Source organism: Coregonus lavaretus (assembly GCF_964263955.1).
Source record: "Coregonus lavaretus genome assembly, contig: HAP1_SCAFFOLD_1548, whole genome shotgun sequence".
NCBI classification, from domain to species: Eukaryota; Metazoa; Chordata; class Actinopteri; order Salmoniformes; family Salmonidae; genus Coregonus; species Coregonus lavaretus.
Window position 1 is genome coordinate 74,617 of NW_028158955.1, and position 25,384 is coordinate 100,000.

At 43.6% G+C, this 25,384-nt stretch overlaps 1 protein-coding gene across 1 annotated transcript in view; it reads right to left on the reverse strand.

Annotated features, from left to right (window-relative positions):
- Positions 1 to 25,384, reverse strand: part of LOC311123434 (pituitary adenylate cyclase-activating polypeptide type I receptor-like) — a gene marked incomplete at both ends in the record, with an annotated part of 60,326 nt that overhangs the window by 25,566 nt on the left and 9,376 nt on the right. The window contains 5 exons of the mRNA XM_084197700.1: positions 1,917 to 2,008; positions 9,584 to 9,653; positions 10,195 to 10,255; positions 11,830 to 11,983; positions 19,559 to 19,691. Coding sequence (XP_084053826.1) covers positions 1,917 to 2,008; positions 9,584 to 9,653; positions 10,195 to 10,255; positions 11,830 to 11,983; positions 19,559 to 19,691 — 510 coding nt within the window. The remainder of the gene's footprint in view (positions 1 to 1,916; positions 2,009 to 9,583; positions 9,654 to 10,194; positions 10,256 to 11,829; positions 11,984 to 19,558; positions 19,692 to 25,384) is intronic.

Here is a 25,384-nt window from a genome sequence, read left to right on the forward strand (position 1 = left end):
TACTTACAGGTAGATCCTGGACATAGAGTCAGGGCTAAGGCAGGTACTTACAGGTAGATCCTGGACATAGAGTCAGGGCTAAGACAGGTACTTACAGGTAGATACTGGACATAGAGTCAGGGCTAAGGACAGGTACTTACAGGTAGACCCTGGACATAGAGTCAGGGCTAAGGCAGGTACTTACAGGTAGATCCTGGACATAGAGTCAGGTCTAAGACCAGGTACTTACAGGTAGATCCAGGACATAGAGTCAGGGCTAAGACAGGTACTTACAGGTAGATCCTGGACATAGAGTCAGGGCTAAGGCAGGTACTTACAGGTAGATCCTGGACATAGAGTCAGGGCTAAGACAGGTACTTACAGGTAGATCCTGGACATAGAGTCAGGGCTAAGGCAGGTACTTACAGGTAGATCCTGGACATAGAGTCAGGGCTAAGGCAGGTACTTACAGGTAGATACTGGACATAGAGTCAGGGCTAAGGACAGATACTTACAGGTAGATCCTGAACATAGAGTCAGGGCTAAGACAGGTACTTACAGGTAGATCCTGGACATAGAGTCAGGGCTAAGACCAGATACTTACAGGTAGATCCTGGACATAGAGTCAGGGCTAAGGCAGGTACTTACAGGTAGATACTGGACATAGAGTCAGGGCTAAGGACAGGTACTTACAGGTAGATACTGGACATAGAGTCAGGACTAAGGACAGGTACTTACAGGTAGATACTGGACATAGAGTCAGGGCTAAGGACAGGTACTTACAGGTAGATACTGGACATAGAGTCAGGGCTAAGGACAGGTACTTACAGGTAGATACTGGACATAGAGTCAGGGCTAAGGACAGGTACTTACAGGTAGATACTGGACATAGAGTCAGGGATAAGGCCAGGTACTTACAGGTAGATACTGGACATAGAGTCAGGGATAAGACCAGGTACTTACAGGTAGATCCTGGACATAGAGTCAGGGATAAGACAGGTACTTACAGGTAGATACTGGACATAGAGTCAGGGCTAAGACAGGTACTTACAGGTAGATCCTGGACATAGAGTCAGGGCTAAGGCAGGTACTTACAGGTAGATCCTGGACATAGAGTCAGGGCTAAGACAGGTACTTACAGGTAGATCCTGGACATAGAGTCAGGGCTAAGGCAGGTACTTACAGGTAGATCCTGGACATAGAGTCAGGGCTAAGACAGGTACTTACAGGTAGATACTGGACATAGAGTCAGGGCTAAGACAGGTACTTACAGGTAGATCCTGGACATAGAGTCAGGGATAAGGCCAGATACTTACAGGTAGATCCTGGACATAGAGTCAGGGATAAGGACAGGTACTTACAGGTAGATCCTGGACATAGAGTCAGGGCTAAGACCAGGTACTTACAGGTAGATCCTGGACATAGAGTCAGGGCTAAGACAGGTACTTACAGGTAGATCCTGGACATAGAGTCAGGGCTAAGACAGGTACTTACAGGTAGATCCTGGACATAGAGTCAGGGCTAAGGCAGGTACTTACAGGTAGATCCTGGACATAGAGTCAGGGCTAAGACAGGTACTTACAGGTAGATACTGGACATAGAGTCAGGGCTAAGGACAGGTACTTACAGGTAGATCCTGGACATAGAGTCAGGGCTAAGGCAGGTACTTACAGGTAGATCCTGGACATAGAGTCAGGTCTAAGACCAGGTACTTACAGGTAGATCCAGGACATAGAGTCAGGGCTAAGACAGGTACTTACAGGTAGATCCTGGACATAGAGTCAGGGCTAAGGCAGGTACTTACAGGTAGATCCTGGACATAGAGTCAGGGCTAAGGCAGGTACTTACAGGTAGATCCTGGACATAGAGTCAGGGATAAGACCAGGTACTTACAGGTAGATCCTGGACATAGAGTCAGGACTAAGGCAGGTACTTACAGGTAGATCCTGGACTCATTCCCTCTGATGTCAGGTGACTGGAGCTTCTGGACCAGAATCACTATGATTCCAACAAACAGGACAAAGTTGATCTGGAGAAACACAAAACAAAGAGAAGGACGATTATAGTTCTATTACTGTCATCATCATTACTTTTCAAGTTTTATCACAAAATGACCAAAAGTCCATCTACAAAAATGCAATAGATCTAAGACTGGTCAGACCAAGTTGTAATAATATGGCAGGAAATATAATAGATTCTGTAATAACGTGGTAATTGAGAATTGGCACCCCTATTCCCTATATAGTGCACTACTTTAGACCAGAGAATGGCACCCTATTCCCTATATAGTGCACTACTTTAGACCAGAGAATGGCACCCTATTCCCTATATAGTGCACTGCTTTAGACCAGAGAATGGCACCCTATTCCCTATATAGTGTTATGTGGGCAGCTTGTCTCTCCCTTTTCTGTTTCCCTTCCTCCTTGTTTTGTCCCCTCTTTGTCTGTTGTGTCTGTATGTGTGTTTGTCCCCATTATGTTGGTGTGTCTGGAGTGGATCGGGGGGCGTGCTCAGGATCTGCCTCTCCTGTGCAGCTGCGGGTTGTTTCCAGTGATTCCTGCCTACGCAGCTGCATCCTATTCTCTCATCAACCTGCACTACTAATTCCTGGGCATGGCTCTCCACCGGCGCCAGATCGTTGTTCTTACTAGAGCGGTAACTTGGCTCACCAGTAGAGTTGAATTGTCTTTGTCTTCAGCCTGGCTTTTTACTCTCCTTAACCTGTCGTTTGTTTTGTCTTCAGTTCAGACATACCTCCCAACCTGCCTGCCTGCCTGCCTGCCTGCCTGCCTCAGCCTCTCCTTCCTCCGGAGCCGACTAGCCCACTCTGTTCCTTTTCTTCAGTTGTTTTTGGACTAGACAAATTGAACTTTTATTAAAATAATGTTTGTTTCTTCCACTCCCTTAGTCGTGTTTTGTTTCTCGGAGTGCTGGGTTTAACCATAGCGTAACAGAACGATCTGGCCATGGACCCAACAGAGAAACAGCACGGGGCAAACGAAGACAGCTTCCAACAAGCTATCCAGGCTCAAGGAACGTTGCTAGGACAGCATGACCAATTGATTCGGACTCTTTTGGAAAATAATCATCAACTGCTGAACCAGGTGACTCAGTTAACTACACAAGTCTCTAAATTGTCTGTTATCAGTTCTCCATCTCTTTCTGACCCCCAGTTTGATGCACCCCAAGTTGTTTCCTCGGACATTATGCAGGCTTCGTTCCATCGGGAACCCCCTGTCACGTCGCCTGAACCGTTCAATGGAGAATTGGACAAGTGCCGGGGATTTTTGCTTCAGTGTGACTTGATTTTTCGGCAGAGACCACTGTCGTTTTCTACTGATTCCTCTAAGGTACATTATGTTCTGGGGCTGTTAAGAGGGAGAGCTCTGGTTTGGGCTGAGGCTGTGTGCTCAAATCAAACTTTGACTGGATTGACTTTTGCTGATTTTTTCTGCTAAATTGAAGACTGTTTTTGACCATCCTGACCATGTGGGTAATTACTCCAAGAGATTTTTTAATTTGAGGCAGGGTTCTAATAGTGTGGCTGAGTACTCTATTGAGTTCTGGACTTTAGCAGCGGACTCCAAGTGGAACAATGTGGCACTTCAAGGAGCATTTCTAAACGGTTTGAATGAAGCCATTAAGGATGAACTGGCTGCTCGTGACAAGCCACATGATTTACATTCTCTCGTTTCCCTGTCCATTAAGCTAGACAACCGGTTGCGGGAGAGGCGTCGGGAGAGAGGCGGTCGGCCACATCTAGGAGGACGAGTTCCCCAGCCTTCAACCACTCGAGTCTCGCCTCCCCGGAGCCGGCAGCTTCTTGTTCCTGATCCCATCCCGAGCACAGAGGAGGAACCAATGCAAGTGGGTCGAGCTCGACTACCTCCAGCAGAGCGGCAACGGCGCCTCCAGGCGGGTGAGTGCCTGTACTGTGGAGACGCCACACACATTCTGGCTACATGCCCTAAGCGACCAAAAGACAAGGCTCGCTCGTAACGGTGGGTCTACTTGCGAGCCCAGAGTTAGATCCTGAACCCATCATTCCCCGATTACAAGTACCTGTAACCTTACGTTTCCAGAGTCATTCCCTGCCACTCTCAGCTCTCATAGACTCAGGTGCAGAAGACAACTTTATTAGCCACCAGTTCGTTACACAAGCTCGTATCCCCATGGAGCCACCTACCCCCATTCGGGTCACAGCCCTTGATGGGCGCCTCCTCGCGGAGATAACTCATCAAACCACCCCCGTTTCCCTAGTGATTTCTGGCAATCATTGTGAAAGCATTCAGTTAAGAGTTATGTCTGGCTCAGCTACCCCCCTAATCCTTGGCTTCCCCTGGTTGGCTCTTCACAACCCACAAATTGATTGGACACGTCACACCATTCTCAGTTGGAGCACTAACTGCCATTCAGAGTGCCTTAGGTCAGCGGTTCCCCCCACTAAGTGTAACCCAACTCATCCCTCAGCTCCTCTCGATCTGTCATCTGTCCCCAAAGAATACCATGACTTAGCGGAGGTTTTCAGTAAGGACAAGGCTCTGTCTCTACCACCACATAGGCCTTATGATTGCCCTATTGAACTGCTTCCTGGTGCTCCCTTGCCCTCTAGTCGCTTATACAATCTGTCCCGACCGGAAAGAGAGGCAATGGAGCAGTATATTGGTGATTCTCTGGCCTCGGGCATAATCCGTCCCTCGTCGTCTCCTTTGGGTGCAGGTTTCTTTTTCGTTGAAAAGAAAGACAAGTCGTTACGCCCCTGTATCGATTTCAGGGGTTTAAACAACATAACTGTTAAAAACAAGTATCCCCTTCCACTCATCAACTCAGCTTTTGAACCTCTGCATGGCGCCACGGTTTTCTCCAAGCTCGACCTCAGGAACGCTTATCACCTTGTCAGAATCAGAAATGGAGATGAGTGGAAAACCGCTTTCAACACTCCACTGGGGCATTTTGAGTATTTGGTCATGCCCTTTGGGCTCTCAAACGCCCCTGCTGTATTCCAAGCCATGGTGAACGATGTTCTTAGGGATTTTTTTAACCGTTTTGTCTTTGTATACCTGGATGATATTCTTGTTTTTTCCAAGTCACCCGAGGAGCATGAGTCACACGTCCGTCAAGTCCTTCAACGGCTCTTGGAGAATAAGCTGTACGTCAAAGCAGAAAAGTGTGAGTTCCACAAACGGTCTACATCGTTCCTTGGTTTCATCATTGAGAGCGGGCAGGTGAAGGCGGACCCCGAGAAGATCCGGGCAGTGACGGAATGGCCCACACCCACCACCCGTAAGCAACTTCAATGATTTTTGGGCTTTGCTAACTTCTACCGTAGATTCATTAAGGGTTTTAGTAAAGTGGTGGCACCCCTTACTAGACTCACATCCCCAAAAGTCCCTTTTCTGTGGTCCCCTGAGGCGGAGCAGGCGGTAGGGGTTTTGAAGGAACTGTTTTCCACCTCCCCCGTGTTGATACACCCCAATACCTCTCTGCAGTTTATTGTGGAGGTGGACGCGTCTGACTCAGGTGTGGGAGCAGTCCTCTCCCAGCGCTCCCCCACTGACCAAAAGCTTCACCCCTGTGCTTTTTTCTCCAAGAAATTGTCACCCACAGAACGGAATTACGACGTTGGAAACCGGGAACTGCTGGCGGTCAAGTTAGCACTGGAAGAATGGCGGCACTGGCTGGATGGAGCTGAACTGCCGTTTGTGGTCTGGACAGACCACAAAAACTTGGCTTACATCCAAGCCACTAAGAGACTCAACTCACGCCAAGCCAGATGGGCCCTGTTTTTTAGTAGGTTTAACTTTATTCTTACATACAGACCGGGGTCAAGAAATGTTAAACCAAATGCTTTGTCCCGCCAGTTTGCTGACCCTTCGGAGACCAGCGAGCCTGAGGCAGTCCTACCTTCCTCATGCGTCGTGGCGGCAGTACAGTGGGAGAACGAGTCTCTTGTGAAGACTGCACTTGCCACGGACCCGGGACCGGGTGATGGACCTCCCAACCTACTCTTTGTTCGCGAGACGGTCCGGTCTCAGGTGTTGCAGTGGATTCACACCTCCCGTTTTGCTGGTCACCCTGGGATGAGACGCACGTTGACGCTGCTTAGGAGACATTTTTGGTGGCCTTCAATGGAAACTGACGTTCAGGCTTTTGTGGCAGCCTGTTCAACCTGTGCTCGGGGCAAAGCCTCCCATCAGTCCCCTTCGGGGCTGCTGCTACTCCTCCCAGTTCCCAGCCGTCCCTGGTCCCACATAGCCATGGATTTTGTCACCGGCCTACCCAAGTCTGAAGGTAATGATACTATACTTACCATTGTGGACAGATTCTCTAAATCTGTCCACTATATAGCATTACCAAAATTACCGCCTGCCAGTGAGACAGCGGACCATGGAATACCTGTGGACATCGTATCTGAGGCCCACAGTTTACTTCCCGTGTTTGGAAGGTTTTCTGTTCTGCTTTGGGTGCTTCCGTTAGTCTGTCCTCAGGGTTTCATCCCCAGACCAACGGTCAAACAGAAAGAGCCAATCAAAACCTCGAAGCAACCCTTCGTTGTGTGGCTGCTCAACAGCCATCATCCTGGGCCAAACATCTGCCTTGGATAGAGTACGCCCACAACTCCCTCACCACCTCTGCCACCGGCCTTTCACCCTTCGAAGTAACCATGGGTTATCAACCCCCTCTGTTTCCTGCTCAGGAGAAGGAATTGGCTGTTCCTTCGGTTCAGGAGAACCTCCGCCACTGCCAGAGAGTGTGGAGCGACGCTCGGGAAGCGTTGCTTCGGACCACCGACAGGAACAAGACGACAGCGGATAGGAGCAGGACTCCCGCACCTGTGTTTCATCCTGGTCAAGAAGTTTGGCTGTCATCTAAGAACGTACCTCTTCGTACCAAATCACGCAAGCTGTCTCCTCGGTACCTGGGTTCGTTTGTGGTGGAGTCCATCGTTAACCCCGCTGCGGTTCGTTTGAAGTTGCCTTCAGCCATGAAGATACACCTCCACCTGTTCGCCTCATTGACGACCATCCGGCCTACACCGTCAGTAGGCTCCTGGACTCTCGGAGGTGGGGTAGGGGTCTCCAATACCTAGTCGATTGGGAAGGTTATGGACCAGAGGAGAGGTCTTGGGTCCCTAAGCGTTTTGTGTTGGATCCTCAGCTGATCACGGACTTCCATCACGACAACCCTGACAGGCCTGGTGGGTCGCCAGGTGGCGACCATTGAGGGGGGGTACTGTTATGTGGGCAGCTTGTCTCTCCCTTTTCTGTTTCCCTTCCTCCTTGTTTTGTCCCCTCTTTGTCTGTTGTATCTGTATGTGTGTTTGTCCCCATTATGTGGGTGTGTCTGGAGTGGATTGGGGGGCGTGCTCAGGATCTGCCTCTCCTGTGCAGCTGCGGGTTGTTTCCAGTGATTCCTGCCTACGCAGCTGCATCCTATTCTCTCATCAACCGGCACTACTAATTCCTGGGCATGGCTCTCCACCGGCACCAGATCGTTGTTCTTACTAGAGCGGTAACTTGGCTCACCAGTAGAGTTGAATTGTCTTTGTCTTCAGCCTGGCTTTTTACTCTCCTTAACCTGTCGTTTGTTTTGTCTTCAGTTCAGACATACCTCCCAACCTGCCTGCCTGCCTGCCTGCCTGCCTGCCTGCCTGCCTGCCTGCCTGCCTGCCTCAGCCTCTCCTTCCTCCAGAGCCGACTAGCCCACTCTGTTCCTTTTCTTCAGTTGTTTTTGGACTAGACAAATTGAACTTTTATTAAAATAATTTTTGTTTCTTCCACTCCCTTAGTCGTGTTTTGTTTCTCGGAGTGCTGGGTTTAACCATAGCGTAACATATAGTGCACTGCTTTAGACCAGAGAATGGCACAAATTCCCTATATAGTGCACTACTTTAGACCAGAGAATGGCACCCTATTCCCTATATAGTGCACTACTTTAGACCAGAGAATGGCACCCTATTCCCTATATAGTGCACTACTTTAGACCAGAGAATGGTACCCTATTCCCTATATAGTGCCCTACTTTTCAAATCAAATCAAATTTCATCTGTCACATGCTTCGAATACAACACCTTACCGTGAAATGCTTACTTACAAGCCCTTAACCAACAATGCAGTTCAAGAAATGGAGTTAAGAAAATATTTACTAAATAAACTAAAGTAAAAAAATTAAAGAGCAACAATAAAATAACAGTAGGGAGGCTATATACAGGGGGTACCGGTACAGAGTCAATGGGAAATAACAGTAGGGAGGCTATATACAGGGGGTACCGGTACAGAGTCAATGGGAAATAACAGTAGGGAGGCTATATACAGGGGGTACCGGTACCGAGTCAATGGGAAATAACAGTAGGGAGGCTATATACAGGGGGTACCAGTACAGAGTCAATGTGAAATAACAGTAGGGAGGCTATATACAGGGGGTACCAGTACAGAGTCAATGTGAAATAACAGTAGGGAGGCTATATACAGGGGGTACCGGTACAGAGGCTATATACAGGCTATATACAGGGGGTACCGGCACCGAGTCAATGTACGGGGGTACAGGTTAGTTGAGGTAATTGAGGAAATATGTAGGTAGGAGTAAAGTGACTGCAAATAGTCCGGGTAGCCATGATTAGCTGTTCTGCAGTTTTATGGCTTGGGGATAGAAGCTGTTAAGTAGTCCGGGTAGCCATGATTAGCTGTTCAGGAGTCTTATGGCTTGGGGGTAGAAGCTGTTAAGGAGCCTTTTGGACCTAGACTTGGTGCTCCGGTACCACTTGCCGTGCGGTAGCAGAGAGAACAATCTACGACTAGGGTTGCTAGAGTCTTTGGAAATTTTTAGGGCCTTCCTCTGACACCGCCTGGTATAGAGGTCCTGGATGGCAGGAAGCTTGGCCCCAGTGATGTACTGGGCCATAAGCACTACCCTCTGTAGTGCCTTGCGGTCGGAGGCCGAGCAGTTGCCATACCAGGCGGTGATGCAACCAGTCAGGATGCTCTCGATGGTGCAGCTGTAGAACCTTTTGAGGATCTGGGGACCCATGCCAAATCTTTTCAGTCTCCTGAGGGGGAATAGGCATTGTCGTGCCCTCTTCACGACTTTCTTGGTGTGTTTGGACCATGATAGTTTGTTGGTGATGTGGACACCAAGGAACTTTAAATTCTCGACCCGCTCCACTACAGCCCCGTCGATGAGAATGGGGGCGTGTTCGGCCCTCCTTTTCCTGTAGTCCACGATCATCTCCCCTTTGTCTTGATCATGTTGAGGGAGAGGTTGTTATCCTGGCACCACACGGCCAGGTCTCGGACCTCCTCCCTATAGGCTGTCTCATCGTTGTCGGTGATCAGGCCTACTACCGTTGGGTCGTAGGCAAAGATATATAACAGCTCTCTGAGGTCTGACATGAGGAAAAGAGGAAAACCAACATTTCACCTTGTGTATGCTATTATTACAACTTTCAAGACTAAGTTGAAAGCCTGGCTGAGTTCCTTAAACTCCCCCCCCCCCCCCCCCCCCGACCCCTTGACTCGGTACCGGTACCCCCTGTATATAGCCTCCCCACTGATCTAGGGAATAGGGTACCGTTTGGGCCAGCCCTGATAAAGCCTGTTCCACCCACCATGATGGAGACGACCGTAGGTCCCTTGATCACCCACCAGAGGGCAGTGGTGTCGTTCGTATCCCAGCAACTACAGGACAAGAGACAGACACAGCAGAGGGTGAGAGTGATATTGTGATTGTCACAAAAGGCACACTATGCCCTTTATAGTGTATTGTGTATGACCAGGGCCCATAGGGAATCGTGCACTATATAGGGAATAGGGCGCCATTTTGGATGCAGATATTATTATTATGCATATTATAAGGATCTAAACTATGACATCACATCAGTGGTGGCCCAGCAACATTAATAAATACATATACATATACATATATATACATATATATATATATATATATATATATATATATATATATATATATATATATATATATATATAAATACTGTGGTTTGATATAACCTTCACCTGGTACAGGCAAAATTAATTACATTAAAAGGCTTGGGAGCAGCATATGTCATGTGCAGACTTTATTTATTTATTCAAAGACACAAGGTCACAAGTTTCTCCTGAACACCTCATGGAGGTATAAACTGACAGTGGATGTGCAGTTCTTATGTCTGTTGTAAATATTGAGTAATGTAAAGATGTAACCGTGGTTTGGACGTACCTTGTGTCGTCAAAGTGAAGCCTCAGAGCAGCCCAGACAGTCACACAGATGGTGGGAGTACCTAAACACACAGACAGACAGAGAGAACACATCTGATCTGAAACCTGAAGACAGAGAGAACATGAGGAATCTGATCTGAAACCTGAAGACATGAGGAATCTGATCTGAAACCTGAAGACATGAGGAATCTGATCTGAAACCTGAAGACAGAGAGAACATGAGGAATCTGATCTGAAACCTGAAGACATGAGGAATCTGATCTGAAACCTGAAGACAGAGAGGACATGAGGAATCTGATCTGAAACCTGAAGACAGAGAGGACATGAGGAATCTGATCTGAAACCTGAAGACAGAGAGGACATGAGGAATCTGATCTGAAACCTGAAGACATGAGGAATCTGATCTGAAACCTGAAGACAGAGAGGACATGAGGAATCTGATCTGAAACCTGAAGACAGAGAGGACATGAGGAATCTGATCTGAAACCTGAAGACAGAGAGGACATGAGGAATCTGATCTGAAACCTGAAGAGAGAACAGAGGAGGAATCTGATCTGAAACCTGAAGACAGAGAGGACATGAGGAATCTGATCTGAAACCTGAAGACATGAGGAATCTGATCTGAAACCTGAAGACAGAGAGGACATGAGGAATCTGATCTGAAACCTGAAGACAGAGAGGACATGAGGAATCTGATCTGAAACCTGAAGACAGAGAGAACAGATGAGGAATCTGATCTGAAATCTGAAGACAGAGAGGACATGAGGAATCTGATCTGAAACCTGAAGACAGAGAGGACGTGAGGAATCTGATCTGAAACCTGAAGACATGAGGAATCTGATCTGAAACCTGAAGACAGAGAGGACATGAGGAATCTGATCTGAAACCTGAAGACAGAGAGAACAGATGAGGAATCTGATCTGAAACCTGAAGACCGAGAGGACAGAAGAGGAATCTGATCTGAAACCTGAAGACAGAGAGGACATGAGGAATCTGATCTGAAACCTGAAGACAGAGAGGACATGAGGAATCTGATCTGAAACCTGAAGACATAGAGGACATGAGGAATCTGATCTGAAACCTGAAGACAGAGAGAACAGATGAGGAATCTGATCTGAAACCTGAAGACCGAGAGGACAGAAGAGGAATCTGATCTGAAACCTGAAGACAGAGAGGACAGAGGAGGAATCTGATCTGAAACCTGAACACATTACATTGATAAGACTTACAAGAGCAAAGGGTTGAACCAGCAGATAAGGTTTGAACCAGCAGATAAGGGTTGAACCAGCAGATAAGGGTTGAACCAGCAGATAAGGACTGTGACATTGTTATTATGACATGTTAGTCATTTAGTAGAAGCTCTTATCCAGAGCCACTTACAGGAGCAATTAGGGTTAAGTGCCTTGCTCAAGGGCACATCGACAGATTTCTCAAATAGTTGGGTTGGGGGTTCGAACCAGCGACCTTTCGGTTGCCGGCCCAACGCTCTTAACCGCTAGGCTACCTGCCACCCTGTAATAATGGACCAGGAACAAAAACAACCAGGGACTAAAAGCTGCAAGAGCCAATCTTTTAAAAAACGTAGCTGTGGGCTAGCAGACATCCAACCCAGTTGGTAGCAGTCTATTCTACTCACCCCATCCTACCACGGTGTACCAGTAGAAGTATCGTCTCTCTGGGAAGAAGGTTTGGACCAGCAGGGTGAAGAGGTACAAGCCTTCGATGAACAGCCAGAAGTAGTTGGACATCACACAGTAGTGGAATAATACCATCACTGCTTTACACACCACCTAGTGGACACATACAGTACAACACCATCACTGCTTTAAACTCCACCTAGTGGACACATACAGTACAACACCATCACTGCTTTACACTCCACCTAGTGGACACATACAGTACAACACCATCACTGCTTTATACTCCACCTAGTGGACACATACAGTACAACACCATCACTGCTTTACACTCCACCTAGTGGACACATACAGTATAACACCATCACTGCTTTATACGCCACCTAGTGGACACATACAGTACAACACCATCACTGCTTTACACTCCACCTAGTGGACACATACAGTACAACACCATCACTGCTTTACACTCCACCTAGTGGACACATACAGTATAACACCATCACTGCTTTATACTCCACCTAGTGGACACATACAGTACAACACCATCACTGCTTTACACTCCACCTAGCTGCCGCGGTCATCCCCCTCTTCAAAGGGGGTGACACTCTAGATCCAAACTGCTACAGACCTATATCCATCCTGCCCTGCCTTTCGAAAGTATTCGAAAGCCAAGTTAACAAACAGATCATCGACCATTTCGAATACCACCGTACCTTCTCCGCTATGCAATCCGGTTTCCGAGCTGGTCACGGGTGCACTTCAGCCACGCTCAAGGTCCTAAACGATATTATAACCGCGATTGATAATAGACAGTACTGTGCAGCCGTCTTCATCGACCTGGCCAAGGCTTTCGACTCTGTCAACCACCGCATTCTTATTGGCAGACTAAATAGCCTTGGTTTCTCAAATGACTGCCTCGCCTGGTTCACCAACTACTTCTCAGATAGAGTTCAGTGTGTCAAATCGGAGGGCCTGTTGTCTGGACCTATGGCAGTCTCTATGGGGGTGCCACAGGGTTCAATTCTTGGGCCGACACTTTTCTCCGTGTATATCAATGATGTCGCTCTTGCTGCTGGTGACTCTCAGATCCACCTCTACGCAGACGACACCATTTTGTATACATCTGGCCCTTCATTGGACACTGTGTTAACAAACCTCCAAACGAGCTTCAATGCCATACAACAATCCTTCAGTAGCCTCCAACTGCTCTTAAACACTAGTAAAACTAAATGCATGCTTTTCAATCGAACGCTGCTGGCACCCGCCCACCCGACTAGAATCACCACTCTCGACGGGTCTGACCTAGAGTATGTGGACAACTACAAATACCTAGGTGTCTGGTTAGACTGTAAACTCAACTTCCAGACTCACATAAAGAATCTCCAATCCAAAGTTAAATCTAGAATCGGCTTCCTATTTCGCAACAAAGCCTCCTTCACTCATGCTGCCAAACATGCCCTCGTAAAACTGACTATCCTACCGATCCTTGACTTCGGCGATGTCATTTACAAAATAGCCTCCAACACTCTACTCAGCAAATTGGATGTAGTCTATCACAGTGCCATCCGTTTTGTCTCCAAAGCCCCATACACTACCCACCACTGTGACCTGTACGCTCTTGTTGGCTGGTCCTCACTACATGTTCGTCGTCAAACCCACTGGCTCCAGGCCATCTATAAATCACTGCTAGGCAAATCCCAGCCTTATCTTAGCTCATTGGTCACCATAGCAGCACCCACCCGTAGTCTGCGCTCCAGCAGGTATATCTCACTGGTCATTCCCAAAGCCAACACCTCCTTTGGCCGCCATTCCTTCCAGTTCTCTGCTGCCAATGACTGGAACGAATTGCAAAAATCTCTGAAGCTGGAGACTCTTATCTCCCTCAATAACTTTCAGCATCAGTTGTCAGAGCACCTTACCGATCACTGCACCTGTACACAGCCCATCTGAAATTAGCCCACCCAACTACCTCATCCCTATATTGTTATTTATTTTGCTCTTTTGCACCCCAGTATCTCTATTTGCACATAATCTCTTGCACATCTAGCATTCCAGTGTTAATACTATTGTAATTATTCTGCACTATAGCCTATTTATTGCCTTACCTCCATAACTTGCTACATTTGCACACACTGTATATATATTTTCTGTTGTATTTCTGACTTTATGTTTTTTACCCCATATGTAACTCTGTGTTGTTTTTATTGCACTACTTTGCTTTATCTTGGCCAGGTCGCAGTTGTAAATGAGAACCTGTTCTCAACTGGCTTACCTGGTTAAATAAAGGTGAAAAAAAAAAAAAAAAAAACATACAGTACAACACCATCACTGCTTTATACTCCACCTAGTGTACACATACAGTACAACACCATCACTGCTTTACACTCCACCTAGTGGACACATACAGTACAACACCATCACTGCTTTACACTCCACCTAGTGGACACATACAGTATAACACCATAACTGCTTTATACTCCACCTAGTGGACACATAAAGTATAACACCATAACTGCTTTATACTCCACCTAGTGGACACATACAGTATAACACCATTACTGCTTTACACTCCACCTAGTGGACACATACAGTATAACACCATAACTGCTTTACACTCCACCTAGTGGACACATACAGTATAACACCATAACTGCTTTACACTCCACCTAGTGGACACATACAGTACAACACCATCACTGCTTTATACTCCACCTAGTGGACACATACAGTATAACACCATCACTGCTTTATACTCCACCTAGTGGACACATACAGTACAACACCATCACTGCTTTACACTCCACCTAGTGGACACATACAGTACAACACCATCACTGCTTTACACTCCACCTAGTGGACACATACAGTATAACACCATCACTGCTTTACACTCCACCTAGTGGACACATACAGTACAACACCATCACTGCTTTACACTCCACCTAGTGGACACATACAGTACAACACCATCACTGCTTTACACTCCACCTAGTGGACACATACAGTACAACACCATCACTGCTTTACACTCCACCTAGTGGACACATACAGTACAACACCATCACTGCTTCACACTCCACCTAGTGGACACATACAGTATAACACCATCACTGCTTTACACTCCACCTAGTGGACACATACAGTACAACACCATCACTGCTTTACACAGTGGATACAGTATACAGTATATATTTATTATATTTCTCCCTCCTCCCTAGATGGACAGTGGATACAGTATACAGTATATATTTATTATATTCCTCCCTCCTCCCTAGATGGACAGTGGATACAGTATACAGTATATATTTATTATATTCCTCCCTCCCTAGATGGACAGTGGATACAGTATACAGTATATATTTATTATATTCCTCCCTCCCTAGATGGACAGTGGAGACAGTATACAGTATATATTTATTATATTCCTCCCTCCATAGATGGACAGTGGATACAGTATACAGTATATATTTATTATATTTCTCCCTCCTCCCTAGATGGACAGTGGATACAGTATACATTATATATGTATTATATTCCTCCCTCCTCCCCAGATGGACAGTGGATACAGTATACAGTATATATTTATTATATTCCTCCCTCCTCCCTAGATGGACAGTGGATACAGTATACAGTATATATTTATTATATTTCTCCCTCCTCCCTAGATGGACAGTGGATACAGTATACAGTATATATTTATTATATTCCCCCTCCTCCCTAGATGGACAGTGGATACAGTATACAGTATATATTTATTATTTTTCTCCATCCTCCCTAGATGGACAGTGGATACAGTATACAGTATATATTTATTATATTCCTCCCTTCCTAGATGGACAGTGGATACAGTATACATTATATATTTATTATATTCCTCCCTAGATGGACAGTGGATACAGTATTCAGTATATATTTATTATATTCCTCCCTCCTCCCTAGATGGACAGTGGATACAGTATACAGTATATATTTATTATATTTCTCCCTCCTTAGATGGACAGTGGATACAGTATACAGTATATATTTATTATATTCCTCCCTCCCTAGATGGACAGTGGATACAGTATACAGTATATATTTATTATATTCCTCCCTCCCTAGATGGACAGTGGATACAGTATACAGTATATATTTATTATATTTCTCCCTCCTCCCTAGATGGACAGTGGATACAGTATACAGTATATATTTATTATATTCCTCCCTCCCTAGATGGACAGTGGATACAGTATACAGTATATATTTATTATATTTCTCCCTCCCTAGATGGACAGTGGATACAGTATACAGTATATATTTATTATATTCCTCCCTCCTCCCTAGATGGACAGTGGATACAGTATACAGTATATATTTATTATATTCCTCCCTCCCTAGATGGACAGTGGATACAGTATACAGTATATATTTATTATATTCCTCCCTCCTCCCCAGATGGACAGTGGATACAGTATACAGTATATATTTATTATATTCCTCCCTCCTCCCCAGATGGACAGTGGATACAGTATACAGTATATATTTATTATATTTCTCCCTCCCTAGATGGACAGTGGATACAGTATATATTTATTATATTCCTCCCTCCCTAGATGGACAGTGGATACAGTATACAGTATATATTTATTATATTTCTCCCTCCTCCCTAGATGGACAGTGGATACAGTATACAGTATATATTTATTATATTCCTCCCTCCTCCCTAGATGGACAGTGGATACAGTATACAGTATATATTTATTATATTTCTCCCTCCACCCTAGATGGACAGTGGATACAGTATACAGTATATATTTATTATATTCCTCCCTCCCTAGATGGACAGTGGATACAGTATACAGTATATATTTATTATATTTCTCCCTCCTCCCTAGATGGACAGTGGATACAGTATACAGTATATATTTATTATATTTCTCCCTCCACCCTAGATGGACAGTGGATACAGTATACAGTATATATTTATTATATTCCTCCCTCCCTAGATGGACAGTGGATACAGTATACAGTATATATTTATTATATTCCTCCCTCCCTAGATGGACAGTGGATACAGTATACAGTATATATTTATTATATTCCTCCCTCCCTAGATGGACAGTGGATACAGTATACAGTATATATTTATTATATTCCTCCCTCCCTAGATGGACAGTGGATACAGTATACAGTATATATTTATTATATTCCTCCCTCCCTAGATGGACAGTGGATACAGTATACAGTATATATTTATTATATTCCTCCCTCCTCCCCAGATGGACAGTGGATACAGTATACAGTATATATTTATTATATTTCTCCCTCCCTAGATGGACAGTGGATACAGTATACAGTATATATTTATTATATTCCTCCCTCCCTAGATGGACAGTGGATACAGTATACAGTATATATTTATTATATTCCTCCCTCCCTAGATGGACAGTGGATACAGTATACAGTATATATTTATTATATTCCTCCCTCCCTAGATGGACAGTGGATACAGTATACAGTATATATTTATTATATTTCTCCCTCCTCCCTAGATGGACAGTGGATACAGTATACAGTATATATTTATTATATTTCTCCCTCCACCCTAGATGGACAGTGGATACAGTATACAGTATATATTTATTATATTCCTCCCTCCCTAGATGGACAGTGGATACAGTATACAGTATATATTTATTATATTTCTCCCTCCTCCCTAGATGGACAGTGGATACAGTATACAGTATATATTTATTATATTTCTCCCTCCACCCTAGATGGACAGTGGATACAGTATACAGTATATATTTATTATATTCCTCCCTCCCTAGATGGACAGTGGATACAGTATACAGTATATATTTATTATATTCCTCCCTCCCTAGATGGACAGTGGATACAGTATACAGTATATATTTATTATATTCCTCCCTCCCTAGATGGACAGTGGATACAGTATACAGTATATATTTATTATATTCCTCCCTCCCTAGATGGACAGTGGATACAGTATACAGTATATATTTATTATATTTCTCCCTCCTCCCTAGATGGACAGTGGATACAGTATACAGTATATATTTATTATATTTCTCCCTCCACCCTAGATGGACAGTGGATACAGTATACAGTATATATTTATTATATTCCTCCCTCCCTAGATGGACAGTGGATACAGTATACAGTATATATTTATTATATTCCTCCCTCCCTAGATGGACAGTGGATACAGTATACAGTATATATTTATTATATTCCTCCCTCCCTAGATGGACAGTGAATACAGTATACAGTATATATTTATTATATTCCTCCCTCCCTAGATGGACAGTGGATACAGTATACAGTATATATTTATTATATTCCTCCCTCCCTAGATGGACAGTGGATACAGTATACAGTATATATTTATTATATTCCTCCCTCCCTAGATGGACAGTGGATACAGTATACAGTATATATTTATTATATTCCTCCCTCCTCCCTAGATGGACAGTGGATACAGTATACAGTATATATTTATTATATTCCTCCCTCCTCCCTAGATGGACAGTAGATACAGTATACAGTATATATTTATTATATTCCTCCCTCCCTAGATGGACAGTGGATACAGTATACAGTATATATTTATTATATTCCTCCCTCCCTAGATGGACAGTGGATACAGTATACAGTATATATTTATTATATTCCTCCCTCCCTAGATGGACAGTGGATACAGTATACAGTATATATTTATTATATTCCTCCCTCCCTAGATGGACAGTGGATACAGTATACAGTATATATTTATTATATTTCTCCCTCCACCCTAGATGGACAGTGGAGACAGTATACAGTATATATTTATTATATTCCTCCCTCCTCCCTAGATGGACAGTGGATACAGTATACAGTATATATTTATTATATTCCTCCCTCCCTAGATGGACAGTGGATACAGTATACAGTATATATTTATTATATTCCTCCCTCCCTAGATGGACAGTGGATACAGTATACAGGATACAGTAGTTTGGACTCACCTACTCATTCAAGGGTTGTTCTTTATTTTTACTATTTTCTACATTGTAGAATAATAGTGAAGACATCAACACTATGAAATAACACATGTGGAATCATGTAGTAACCAAAAAAGTGTTAAACAAATCAAAATATATTTTCTATTTGAGATTCTTCAAATATAAACCCTTTGCCTTGATGACATCTTTGCACACTCTTGGCATTCTCTCAACCAGCTTCATGGGGTAGTCAGCTGGAAATGCATTTCAGTTAACAGGTGTGCCTTGTTAAAAGTTAATTTGTGGAATTTCTTTCCTTCTTACTGCGTTTGAGCCAATCAATTGTGTTGTGACAAGGTAGGGGGGTATACAGAAGATAGCCCTATTTGGTAAAAGTCCATATTATGGCAAGAACAGCTCAAATAAGCAAAGAGAAACGACAGTCCATCATTACTTTAAGACATGGTGCCTTGCTCAAGGGCACATCGACAGATTTTTCACCTAGTCGGCTCGAGGATTAGAACCAGCGACCTTTCAGTTACTGGCACAACGCTCACCACTAAGCTACCTGCCGCCACATCACACGCTTACTGCATAATGAACCGTCATCACATGGTTGAAATGTGCGTGTGTCTGTGCGTTCGTGTGTATGTGTAACTCACGGTGTGTCTGTGTAACTCACGGTGTGTCTGTGTAACTCACGGTGTGTCTGTGTAACTCACGGTGTGTCTGTGTAACTCACGGTGTGTATGAAGCAGTGGTTTGCCTCCTCCTGAGCATAGAGGACCCCGTCCTTGATGAAGACAGAGATAGCTCTCAGCATGAAGGAAATGAAGAGGTTCAAATGGATATAGTTCCTGGTACAGTGGAGCTTCCTGGGGGAGAGGAGGGAGGAGAGAGAGAGAGAGAAGAAGAAGCAGGGGTTAAATTGGGCTGGCTCCCGCCGGGTCCGAGACCCTGCACCTATGATCCAAATGAGAGCAGTGGTGGTAAAACACATCTTTGAAAGCAGTCTTGAAACTTTCTCAGTTTACCAGTAAACTACCAGAATTTTGGTAACGTTGAAGTATTTTATGTAATTTATCAAGACATCTAGTGTCCCTTTTGAGTACTTCAGATTATCACAGGAATCTGTAATTACTCTGGCCCTCTTAATTACTCTGTGTGGCCTTCAATATAAAATCATCAAATAAGATGATTTTGAAATAAACAATTGAATGACGAAGCTGTAAAACATTATCCTAAATATAAACCATCAACCTAGTGAATACCACGTGTTTAATATGAAAACAAATACTATATCAATATGTGTTTGTTGTAAATGTTTTGGTGCCAATCTGGTGGCAGTTGTGAAAAAAGTAAATACTTGGAGTTGCAGAGGTAATTGAAAATAATTGATTGATTAGATGCTTTTTTCGTTAATTAGGCTATTTTCTCTTGAACCATATGGTCTATCTACTAGAAAAATTAACACATATTTTAAAAAGTAATACTATCTATTCAAGTATAATTGACCAAAGTTACTATAGATTGCAATAGATTAACTGTTAATTACCAAAATTACCGAATTAATCCAGTAACTTTGATAAACCATCTGCATTGGGTCACAAACTTGAAGTCTAAACATTGGGTTATCTTGTTGCTAGCTATTGAATATTATTACTTGAATGTCCCAAAACAACTTTCCACTGACACTCAGCCAACCAAGGATCATGTAGTGTGACTAGTGGACAAAACATTAGGAACACCTGCTCTTTCCATGATATAGACTGACCAGGTGAATCAAGATGAATGGGCAAGACAAAAGGTGCCTTTAACCGGGGTATGGTAGTAGGTGCCAGGCGCACCGGTTTGAGTTTGTCAAGAACTGCATCGCTGCTGGGTTTTTCACACTCAACAGTTTTCCTGTGTGTATCAAGAATGGTCCCCACTCAAAGGACAACCAGCCAACTTGACACAACTGCGGCGTCAACATGGGCAGTGATTCTGCTCTTTTAACAATGGCCATCAAAACTGCTTTCGACACCTTGTAGAGTCGATGCCCCGATGAATTGAGGCTGTTCTGAGGGCAAAAGGGGGTGCAACTCAATATTAGGAAGGTGTTTTGTAATGTTTTGTACACTCAGTGTATATATATTTTAGGAATTCAGTCGGGGTCTCAACTTACTGTTGACAGTTAGAATAGGAGAATACACAAGGTGCAATTTAGAAATGTGGTTGTTTAACAGCAGCTTTTCTCTTGTTATGTCAGTCACTGACAGTCACTCAATTAGCCATGTCAGCTAACAATTTATAGATTGGTAAATGAGTCTAGCCAGCTATCTAAACGTGTAGTAATCATGGCCAGATACCGACCAGGCACGCAGGGCAGGGGCCTATCATGGCCAGATACCGACCAGGCACGCAGGGCAGGGGCCTATCATGGCCAGATACCAACCAGGCACGCAGGGCAGGGGCCTATCATGGCCAGATACCGACCAGGCACGCAGGGGAGGGGCCTATCATGGCCAGATACCGACCAGGCACGCAGGGGAGGGGCCTATCATGGCCAGATACCGACCAGGCACGCAGGGCCCAGTTAATTTGACTCATTTCTTGGATTTGAGAAATAAGTGACACTAAAAACCTCTGTGATCCTGCTCTTTTAACAAGTTTCCAGTAATATCCCCTCCCTTTGGAACCCAAACACACAGAACCAGTTGGGTCCATATTTAACTTTAGAAAAAAGTTCATGTTTCAGTTTAAGTTTAAGCATGAGTAAATTAAAATCGTTGACGTAGTTGCATGTTACTATTGCAATTGTATTATTGTAATTGTGCCTTGTTTAAAAAATATATATATTATTGTTTTAATTTGTAATATAAATGTTATTGATTGTGAAAATGTTTGTACTCAGGGCACCATTGTGAATGAGACCCTAGTCTCAATTAGGCCTGAATAAATACAAGTAATAAAATAAATAAATACATTTGATCAAAGGCTACATGTTAGCTGTTCCTATTACATAACCTTGCACATTTAGCCGTATGCTAACCTCACCAGGTAATAATATATTGTAACAAATCCCGCATCAGCCTATCAAATATCTTAAACTTTTTATCCACAAATCAAATCATTTCTTATAATACATATAATAACCCTAACCCTAACCCTCCACCAGAGGGATATATTTAAACCTAACCCTAACCCTAACCCTAAACCTAACCCTAACCCTAACCCTCCACCAGAGGGATATATTTAAACCTAACCCTAACCCTAACCCTAAACCTAACCCTAACCCTAACCCTCCACCAGAGGGATATATTTAAACCTAACCCTAACCCTAACCCTAAACCTAACCCTAACCCTAACCCTCCACCAGAGGGATATATTTAAACCTAACCCTAACCCTAACCCTAACCCTAACCCTCCACCAGAGGGATATATTTAAACCTACTTTTGTTCCCCTTCGCTTGGTCTGTCTCAAATGTAGAGTGCTAATATTGCCCTAACCCTAACCTAACCTAACCTAACCTAACCTTAACCTAACCTAACCTAACCTAACCCTAACCTAACCCTACCCCTACCCCTACCCCTAACCCTGGCCCTAATATGATCATTGCATTCTTGACTACGCTACTTAGTAACTCTACATTTTCGCATATTAAACAAAATCCCAAGTTTTTGCTTATCTGTTTCACATACCCAGCTAACAACAAACGTTCCCACAACTTTAGAGAACGTTCCCTTAAGAGTCTCATTAGATCATTAACTAACGTTTCCACAAACATTAGACAACTGCACAGAAAGCACGTAAATTGCTGAAATAAGTTAATAAAATCAATGATGAGAGAATAGTCCGATTAACTGATAACTGACAGACATGGTGGCGTAGCAGGAAGTTGTGAATGCCTTGAACCAAACGGTTGTGAGTTCAAATCCCAGGTGAGGACATGCTGTATAATAATTACTGTAGAAATGAACATCATGTTTGTCAAAGGTATGTCAGTTGAAAACACTGTGTTAAAAGCACTGTGTGTGAGTATCCGTAACCTTGCCAACAGACAAGGATCAGTGGTTCACCAATCAGGGCCTTGATGGGCATAGCAACAGTAACAGGGCGTGTAATGATTTGTTTTTTGTCTGTAGAACGTTTCTTTGGGACGTCGTGACAACTGATACACAGAAATGTTAATGCAACGTTCCCATGGAACGTGTCTAGAACAGTAATATTTAATATTCTGAGAACATGGCAACCAAGTTCTAGATAAGTTCGTTGACATTAAGGGAATGTTCAGGCAGAGCCTGTTAAGCAAAAAAAGTATATATATAAAAATTCATACACTGCCCTCAGAAAGTATTCAGACCCCTTGAATTTTTCCACATTTTATTACGTTACAGACATATTCTAAAATGGATTAAATAAATACAAATCCTCATCAATCTATACACAATACCCCATAATGACAAAGCGAAAACAGGTTTTTGAAAGTTTGGCAAATGTATTACAAATAAAAAAATACAAAACGGAAATACCATATTTACATAAGTATTCAGACCCTTTGCTATGAGACTCGAAATTGAGCTCAGGTGCATCCTGTTTCCATTGCTTATCCTTGAGATGTTTCTACAACCTGATTGGAGTCCGCCTGCGGTAAATTCAATTGATTGGACATGATTTAGAAAGGCACACACCTGTCTATATAAGGTCCCACAGTTGACAGTGGATGTCAGAGCAAAAACCAAGCCATGAGGTTGAAGGAATTCTCCGTAGAGCTCCGAGACAGGATTGTGTCAAGGCACAGATCTGGGGAAGGGTACCAAAACATTTCTGTAGCATTGAAGGTCCCCAAGAACACAGTGGACTTCATCATTCTTAAATGGAAGAAGTTTGGAACCACCCAGACTCTTCCTAGAGCTGGCCGCCCGGACAAACTGAGCAATCGGGGGAGAAGGGCTTTGGGCAGGGAGGTGACCAAGAACCCGATGGTCACTCTGACAGAGCTCCAGAGTTCCTCTGTGGAGATGGGAGAACCTTCCAGAAAGACAACCGTCACTGCAGCACTCCACCAATCAGGCCTTTATAGTGGAGTGGCCAGACGGAAGCCACTCCTCAGTAAAAGGCACATGACCACCCTCTTGGAGTTTGCCATTTGCTAATTTAAAAAAAATGTTTAATGGATCAGTTGTTATTGTAATCTGACATCTATCCTCTTCCCATGTGACTTTACATGGCTAGGCCTAATATCATGAGAGGGACAGCTGGTTGATCGTCACTTTTGCTAGCTGGAATGTTAAATCTTTAAATCACCCAAGTGAAACATAAAAAGGTTATTTCTCATTTAAATCACCTTAAAGTAGATATCGCCTTTCTTCAGGAGACACATCTCCGCACTTCAACCACTCTCGTTTAAAAGGAGGGTGGGTCGGTCAATCATATCATTCCAATTTTAATTCTAAAACTAGAGGAGCAGCCATTTTAATTAGTAAAAACATACAGTTCGCAATGTCAAGTGTAGAGGCAGACTCTGCAGGTCGTTTCAGTAGTAGTAGGAAGACTGTATAATATACCTGTTATCTTGGCTAACATTTATGCACCACATTGGGATAACAGTTCATTCTTCACAAATGTATTTTCTCGATTATCAAATATGGACACCACCTAATACTAGGTGGTGATATGAATTGTGTACTGTCGCCCAATCTGGATCGTAGCTCTCCTAAGGTATCATCTTCATCAAAGACAGTATCCACAATTCAGCTATTCCTTAAGACATATGGCATATCTGATGCGTGGCGTTTCCGTAATCCCACAGTTTGGAACCACCCTAGCAGAGTCAGCTAGGGAGTATTCACCTTCTCACTTATAGACTACTTTTTCCTAGACAATAGATTTCTGCCACTTATCACGGAATGTGATTACCAAGCTATAGTCATTTTGGATCATTCTCCCCTTACTACGAAACTACTTATACCAAATACACAGCTTTTATATCATCTCAAATGGAGCTATTTCTCGAGGTAAATTAAACCCCTGGAATGTCTCCTACAACAGTACGGGAATCAATGAAGGCTTATCTAAGGGGCCCAAATTATTTCATACAGCGCAAGATTAAAGAAGTGCAATATTCAACTCCATGGGGAACTTACAAATAAAATATTGGATTTGGATATGGCATATATATTACACTCTTCATCCGCAGATTTACTAAAACAACGTTTGACACTTCAGATAGAGTTTGATCTTTCAACTCGACAAGCTGAAAATCTCATTAGTAAATCTCGATGCAAAAATTATGAACATGGCGAGAAATCAGGGAAAACGATGGCACACCAGCAGCGTCAGAGAACCGCAAATCAAACCATCCCTGAGATAACTGACGAGCTGGCTAACAAATGTATTGATCATTTAGAGATCAATTCATGCTTTCATAACATTTACTCACAATTATACACTTGGGAATCCGCTGGTCATGCTACCTTAGCTGACACCTTCTTTGAGAACTTAGATATTACATTTACATTTTAGTCATTTAGCAGACGCTCTTATCCAGAACGACTTACAGTTAGTGCATACATTATTTCTTAT